Genomic DNA, 7,951 nt, shown 5'->3' with positions numbered 1-7,951 from the left:
GATTTTATTTCACTTTTTTCCCAGTTCCTTTGGAAACAATAAAGCATGGTGGTGACTTTCACCAAAATACGAATTGGGTCAATTCAATGGCTTCGGTCTCAATTTTTCACCATTATAGCCTTAATAAAGATAGTTTAACTTGTACTCGGTTTATCAAATTTAAAGTATCCAAGTCCATATTTATCATTAGAATATTTTTGTTTACTTAGCATATTTTTCAAACCAATTTGACCCTTTTCATATTTCTTGACCATTTCATTTGGTTTAGTTCAACAATATAAAATTCAAGAGATTGACATTTAGTACATGCTGAATTTTTTATTAACTATAATTCCACTTTTGTGTTATTACCCTCACTTTCTGGATTTAAAATAATTTTTTTTAGTTTTGAACTTTTTCAAGAAAGTTTAAAAAATTCCTCATGTAATTCATGGAGAGAATGGTGTGAAGCCATTAATGCCATATTTGTCTCTTCATATAAAGATGAGTTTATCTAATTGTCATCCCATGCCCAAGGTTTTATGTTGGTTCCATTAAAACCCTGGAGGTTCCATCCATGATAGGTTTTTGTAATAGTTTTAGGCCAGAGTTAATCTACATTTATGCGTACATGATATCACATGAGCCCATTGGTCTACCAACATACGTTTAACATCTTGTCTTGCCACAACCGCTCTGAAAAGGACGAGTACGTGGTGGTTTATGGTGAGGTTAACTAGTTTGTCACCATAGATCGACAGTGGTGGTTGCTTGCTTCTCGATGAGTCTTCAAGAGGTATCCCTTCATGAACTTTTTTACTCAAGGAAAAATAATTAGTTTCGTTAGAGTGAGGTGGGTCACCGTCTACAACAAAGGGTTAAATATAAGTTTCGTTTCAATATATGAGGAAGGAATTTATGGGTAAATCCTCTCAAACAGTACACATTTTCCCTTCTACGCATGTTATGGTGCAGACGTCGTCCCACCGTTTGAAGATTCCCCTAAAGTGTTAGCGAGGGAGAGGATAAGGAACTTATTTCCTTCCATTCGTCCACATTATCTATGGGTGACTCCTTCGATTACGTTTGTGATATATTTTTGTGCCAAATTGTTGCGTAGGAGGCTCTATTGAAGATTTCCTCTACCTTAGCACGTCATATTTGTGTAAAGTAAAGAAAGAAAAATGTTGCTAAAGTGTTTCATACGAACAGTGCCAATAGTCGAGGATTTAACCCGCCACCTCAAATTTTAAATCTGACACCCCCTAATATATTTATAATGCAAAAAATGTCTCTAATAAAAGGCCGAACGAAATTTCTGGTAGTTCATTCAAAATTTCTAGAAACATGTATTTAAAAAATTTGGTAAAAAGTACAACAATTTTTACTAGAAATTTCGAAAATTCCGGTAAAATCTCACACATTTCAAAATTGCTGGTAAAATTTTTATCGAAAATTTCTAGTATTTTTTTCAAATTCCGGTAAAAAACTCGTTGAAATTTCCAGTATTTTTTCAAAATTTACGATAAAATTTTGAAATTTTCGGTAAAAATTCATGGAAAATTTGAAATTTCCAGTATAGTTTTGAATAGGGGTGGCAAAACAGGTCCGACCCTTTGGGCATGTCCGTTTTACCCGCACTTTTTTGCAGGGCGGACCAAAGTTTTAGGCCCTCACCCTCTAGTGTGATCGCCCCGCCCTGCCCCGTTTTTTATACGGGCTTTTGCGGGCACGTGCATTAACATAAATTTTACATTTTTAGGCTTAAAAAGTGCAGTGTCTGCGGGTTTAGTCCGCCCCGCCCTCACTTTTTTTGCGGGGTGAGTCAAGGTTTTAGGTCCACACTCTTAATTATGACCGCCCCGCCCCTTTTTTTTTTGCGGGCATGCCCGTTTGCCACCCCTAGTTTTGAAATTTCCGGTAAAACTCATACTTTTTTAAATTAAATAACTTTAGGCAAGGGTATAATGATAAAAACATGCAAAATGGAGAGTGCTAGATATAAGTCAAGGAGTAGCAAGTTAATTTTTCTCGATATTCTCGCGTTGGCCCGAAAGTATTCACTGCTATAGTGATAGATCCAAATTCAATGGTATTTTCTGGTTTGTGGTTGATGCAATGATGTCCCAGTCAATATCACGTGCAACTCAGTGTGGTTTAACATTTTGAACACGATTCTACTCAAACGGGTAAGGATTAGCTGCCTTTATGGTATCAAAGGCATGGTAACTTTAGTTGATTTTAACCATTTTGATGAAAGAGAAACCGCCCAAAATATGAAAAATGGGAGGAGAGAGAATCTTATGTAGAGATAGAAAGACTCAAAGGCAGCATAACTTTGGCACCACAAAGGTAGCCAATCCTTGCCCCTACTCAAACCTGACTGATGTTCACCCTTCTGATACCCAACCATGGACTGTTTTCTCGGGTGAGTCCAACAACTTGAGACCTAAGTGATACTGAAACTATGGACCTGCACTCGCTGCAGTTGCGAATTCACACAGTTTGACACTAATGAATCTCCGCCGTCAAATTGCAATCCAACTGCTTTGAGCAGGCAATGCAGAACTCGGCATTTTCACACTATGGGATCTCAACTGTTTCTGACCGTAAGACTAGATTTATTACACATGGAATTCAAATCCGAGACTAGTACAAGTGCAAAAGACATTAGGTGTGATATCTATTTGTAATAAAGACATATATTCCAATTTGATTCTATTTATAATTCCCTCTACAGAAACTATTCTGCACTACTACTCTAAATGTCATACAGACACGAGCATTGAAAATCAGAAAGATGGTGGGACTAGATTTGAAATAGTACAATATACACGGACTTGGTACTTCTAATTCTATCTAGTCCAAAGCATCAGATAAACTGTTTCAGAAACTCTGTAGCCACGAGCCTCCCCCGCGTGTTCACTGATAATTTGAGCTCGCTTATCTCTTTATCGATATCCTGTAATTGACAGTGTCACATGGTAAATACCAATCAGTATCAGTATGCGCCGCCATATGAAATGCAAAATAAATTAAAGGGTCAATAAATTCTTGCCTCCATAAATTGCACTATAAAATCTATGAGTTTTTGCTTGTGCATCTCCTCACAATGGTAATTTGTAATAAGGAAGCTAATATCATATCCCTGTCATGAGAAACAGTAAAAAAAACATGACATTAGGATTTGTGGACTCCAAAAGCCTACTCTTGCTATGTCTTGTAGTAGTGATTGTTCAGCAAGAATCAAAACATTACTAGCCGGGCAAATAAACCACCAAACTAAATTTAGAAAGACAAATGTGAACCGCTACCTAAGTGAACTTGTTAAGGAGGAATGGAAAATGAATTTATTATTTTATAAAAAAAAAGTACAGCATTTAATGTCACGATTCAATAAATGTTATTATAAGGAAGATGAGGCTTTGTATAAACTGTTATTGACTCCTGAACCATTATTTATCCCTAAAAATAGCTCAACTAACTACACATACAGAAAATTGATCAATAAAAAACTAAATTTATTGATTCCTGAACTGTTACTCTAAAGATACTCATCAGTAGGGTCCATTTAAAAACTGATCACAATAAACACAATTTAGTATATTTTGTATATCTTGTTTTTGGATAATCTAGTATATTATGTACATAGAAAGGTTAGTAGAGGGGGAAAATAAATTAAATTTGAGGATTATTTGTAAGTCTACACTTCCTCGCTTGTCAACTGTATTGTGTGTGAAGAGGATTTTCTCCCACCTTATCAACTAGGAGTTAGGAGATAAACAAGAAGAGACTTGACAGTAATACTGTAAGTTGTTTGTGTTAGCCTACCCTTAATAATAATGACAAGGAGTTATTCCAAGCACAACCACAGAAACATGGGATATCTCAGGCAAACTCAACAAATATTTTTATTGTTAAAAGGCTCAATGGAAATTCATACAAATTTATGTCCCTGCCTGAAACCGTTATTTTACCTATCACCAATATTTAAATATTACTTTATTTGATCAGAAAAATTATCACCAGACACCCTTGTTGAATAGGAAAGTTGAATAAAACTAGTTTAATTGGTCAAGAGATATAAACCTGCACAGGCTTTCTCCTCAGTACTTGGAAAGCCTCCGCTCTCATTGACAAAAATCTAAGAAACTTCTTCGTCAATATGTTTTCAAGTTCATCAGACTGCTTCACCTGCATAAGATGAAAATAAAATAAAAATGAGGAATTAGGGACAAATAATAATGAATATTGGCACTCTATGTAACTGTGATGGCTGCTAACATATTCTAATTCTGATATTAATTTGCTTATCTGCTAATAGAACCAAATTGCAAAAGGAAATATCACCTCCAGTCAATTGAAGTCACACTAGATTTGTAGTCAATTCAGTGTTACTTTGACACCTTAAAGTTGCTCTTGTATAAGAAGAGAAAGAGAATGCAAGAAACAACAAAGGATGAACGTTTCCAAAACATTATATAATTTACAAATAGTCAATTAAAACTTGCATTAAAAACTCTTACACCACAATTCAACCCCAGTAAGATCATTGAACCATTAACATTCTTATCATCTAAATTCACAAATCTGAATATATTTAACTAAAGGAGATAACTTGATAGATTTCAACATCCCATCTAAGAAGACCTCTGAGATACATCTGACCTCCTGATGTCCAACAACTGACACAGTTCCTCGCAATATATCAAAGTAAAGATGACGATCTTATTAAATCTACTGAAAAAAAGGGCCTGAATATAACTGTTTCATAATGGAGTATAGATCTATGTTGTCAATAGCATGCAATAACGGAATAGCATAGTGGTGGTAGGGTTCGGCAGAAAGGATAAGTAGAATGTGCCAAAATTCCTAACTGTAATGCATTAAGCTGATCATATTTCGATACTTGTAAAAGGTACGGACCATACAGTAAAGCAATCCAAAGTTTTACGGAGAGGTCCACTATCAGGTTTACACTTTTTACTATTTATTAGTAACAAAACTTACTAACTGTTAACATATAGTACGCCAACAGAATAAAAACAAAGGAACCCTAAAAGAAAAGGAATTGCAAAGAGGAATCAAAACTTAATGAAAAATAGCACCAGCCTGAACAGACAGTTTATATCTTAAAGAAACACCCCAAATTTGGTAAGCCTGTAATCTAATCATCATATCAACAAAGAGCAAAGACCAATTTCAGATTATTCCAACAAAACATCATAACAAAAGAAAGATAAAAGGTTTACCTTAAGACTTATCCTTAGTGAATTGATAGACGTTTCTATTAAGCATTTTTCAGCCTCATTTCGGCATATCAAAACCTATAACAACAACAGAACACATTTTCCAATTAAACATCGTCGATGCGAAAATAATAATTTTTTTAAAGCACATATCATTTAGAAAGGAATTGTTAAGGCAAAATCTCAGCTAACTTCCTTTGAAGCATAAATTCACAGCAACAGTAAAAAGATGAAAGCATTAACACTAAAAAAAATCACATGTAAGAGCCAAGTCAATCCCAATGAAGGCACACACAGTCACAGAAATCAAATATTCATGCTAAACATGAGAAACATAGCAAGAACTGAGAATTAAGGAGCTAGAAATCTTGATATCTAATTTAGCAGAAAACAATCTTCATGCTCCCCTCCTTTTTGTATAAGCAAAAGCTTGATATACACAAGGAAAAACTGTAAATCACATAAAAGCAAAGAAACAGGACGATTTTAGGTCAATAGTAAACAACAAGAGTAAACCACCAAATTAGCCCCTGATTTTGTAAAGTGCTATCAAGTAGATTAAGAATATTTCAAAAAGGTCCCTGAATCTAATCACTTCCGATCAATTAGGTCCCTATATCTTAACCAGTTATTATCAATTTGGTACCTATATTAACGATTCACTATCATTTGGTACCTATACTAACCACATATTATCAATTAGGTCCCTATACTAATCACTTACTATCAATTTGGTCTCTATACTAACCACTTACTATCAATTTGGTCCCTATATTAAGCACTTACTATCAAAATGGCCCCTAACATTACTTTTGAATTTGGTCCCAACTCTAAGACAGACTAATATGAGTAAAACTTGACATAGACACGGATCTTTTTCCAATATTCATAATTTCAGGAGCCTATTAGAGAGCTTCCTACAAACCCGAATACAAATTGGTGGTTTACTAAAAAAACTTTAAAAAAAGAACAAGGAAAATGCTAAAGTAGAAACTAGATTCACAATGACATGATATTAGATCGAATCTTACGGGATTGAGAAGGAGCTCAGGGCTAGTCCTGCACATAAAACATACACAATCATTGATTCAATAAACCTATTTAGGTCAAATCCAGATGCAAATCAAACTTCATTTCAATTCAAATTTCAATCCTAACCTAACATAAACAGTAATCATCTTTATCAATACTTACTTGAGTTCAACCTCTGGTTTGTTATGTCTTTCAACTTCTTGACAAGGAAAATTCTGCACAAAAAAATAGAAATATGATCGGAAATTGGGAAACGAAATGAATAGATAGAAAATGGCGTTGAGGAACCTGAAGGCACATTGCGGCATGGAGTGTGTTGCGAATGCAGGTTAAGTATAAGCGTAATGTGGTAGCAGCCTGAAATGAGAGAAAGAAAAGGGAGTGAGTGAGTGGTGAATTGTGAAAAGTGCGATGAGGATTAAGCGGTGGGAAGTGTATCGAACCATGAGTATGGGTATGGGTTTGAATCTGATAAAAGTGGAAAATTGTTTGGAAATGAGTGATCGGAAAGTAGTTGGAGAAGTTGAAGTGCGGTTTAAGGGAGGGAGGGGATCCGAATGAATCTCACCTACTACCCCACTTCTGTGTTTTTCCGCCTTTATAATACCAGGAGGAAGAAATCGTATATGCTACTACCTCATTAAACCAAAGTTTTTAAACCGGGCCGAACCGTTTGGTTTAACCAGTTTAATCGAGATTTGAAGTTTAATTCATTCTGGTAAATTTTTAAAAAAATTTAGTGGGTCAAAATTAAAATAAAATTGAAAAAGCTATATTGAACTGAAAGAATGTAACAAAAAGATGATAGATGATGAAAGTAACAACTTCATTCATTTTTCTGTTATATTTTTTCCGTTACAACCGTTTTTTTTGTTAATCTTCTTCTTCCTTCTTCATGGAGTTTCATGGTGATACTGCCACCATTAACATGGTATCAGAGTTTTGGTTTAAGATCTGGTGGGTCATTTACTATAGTTTCCGCTATCAGGCCACTCACCATTTATTTTCACGCTCCAGTTGTCTAGTCTTGGACACGAGGGTGTGTGTTAAGAGTCTCACATCGAACAACATATGGTTTGAACATGTGTTTATAAGTGGGGCAATCTTCATCCTACAAGTTGGTTTTGTAGGGTTGAGTTAGGCCTAACCACATTTTTTAAGCGTGTATTATTGTTATTGTTGTATTAAGCTTGTTGATGTGTTTCAAAAATCAAATTGAACCAGTCAAATCGAAAATTGGAGGGATCGCAGTATGATCTAATTGTTGGACGATGTATGTTATTGAGATTGAATTAATAATTATATAATTTAGATATAGAGCTTAGATTATTCAATCAAGTTATCTAGTTTAGTCATATAGTTCGACCAGTGACTCTGTGGTTTGATCGAAGAACTAATGTGTCAGTACCCTCACTGATTTAATGACCGGTCTAATTTTTAAAACATTGTGAAACAATTAATTTATTAAATTGTAAACATATGATTTGTGTACCATAAAATTTAGTTTCATATTATTAATTAATTTAATAAATGGTTCGACCGTAGGTATAACCGGTTGAACCAATTACACTTTAAATCGAAAGATTCATCAGTTTAGCTTTCGGTTCGGTTTCTAAAAAATTGAATTAAACTACAAAATATTTATCATTATTACAAGTCACAGGGTAGGTCACATAAATAAAAAAATTCAT

The 7,951-nt window shown here is 34.5% G+C and overlaps 1 protein-coding gene across 1 annotated transcript; it reads right to left on the bottom strand.

The window, feature by feature from the left end:
• Window positions 1–2,579: 2,579 nt before the first annotated feature.
• Window positions 2,580–6,881, bottom strand: LOC131603425 (actin-related protein 2/3 complex subunit 4). The gene is made up of 8 exons (XM_058875724.1): window positions 6,704–6,881; window positions 6,549–6,617; window positions 6,423–6,475; window positions 6,260–6,287; window positions 5,232–5,306; window positions 4,069–4,173; window positions 3,038–3,127; window positions 2,580–2,941 (listed from the first exon to the last, which is right to left on the bottom strand). The coding sequence occupies exons 1-8, from the start codon at window positions 6,704–6,706 to the stop codon at window positions 2,852–2,854; spliced, it is 513 nt and encodes a 170-aa protein (XP_058731707.1). The 5' UTR covers window positions 6,707–6,881; the 3' UTR covers window positions 2,580–2,851.
• Between the last annotated feature and the right edge of the window lie 1,070 nt (window positions 6,882–7,951).

Source organism: Vicia villosa, linkage group LG5 (assembly GCF_029867415.1).
Source record: "Vicia villosa cultivar HV-30 ecotype Madison, WI linkage group LG5, Vvil1.0, whole genome shotgun sequence".
NCBI lineage: Eukaryota > Viridiplantae > Streptophyta > Magnoliopsida > Fabales > Fabaceae > Vicia > Vicia villosa.
Note: the sequence above shows the minus strand (reverse complement) of the source record. Positions and strands in the feature narration are given on the sequence as shown.

Bases quoted from the DNA above. Each gene is read 5' to 3' on its own strand.
- LOC131603425 (XM_058875724.1), bottom strand. The intron at 6,288-6,422 runs GTAAGTATTGAT...TTTTATGTGCAG, and splicing joins AAACCAGAGGTTGAACTCAA to GACTAGCCCTGAGCTCCTTC. The intron at 3,128-4,068 runs GTTTATATCTCT...TTCTCATGACAG, and splicing joins TGAGGAGAAAGCCTGTGCAG to GGATATGATATTAGCTTCCT.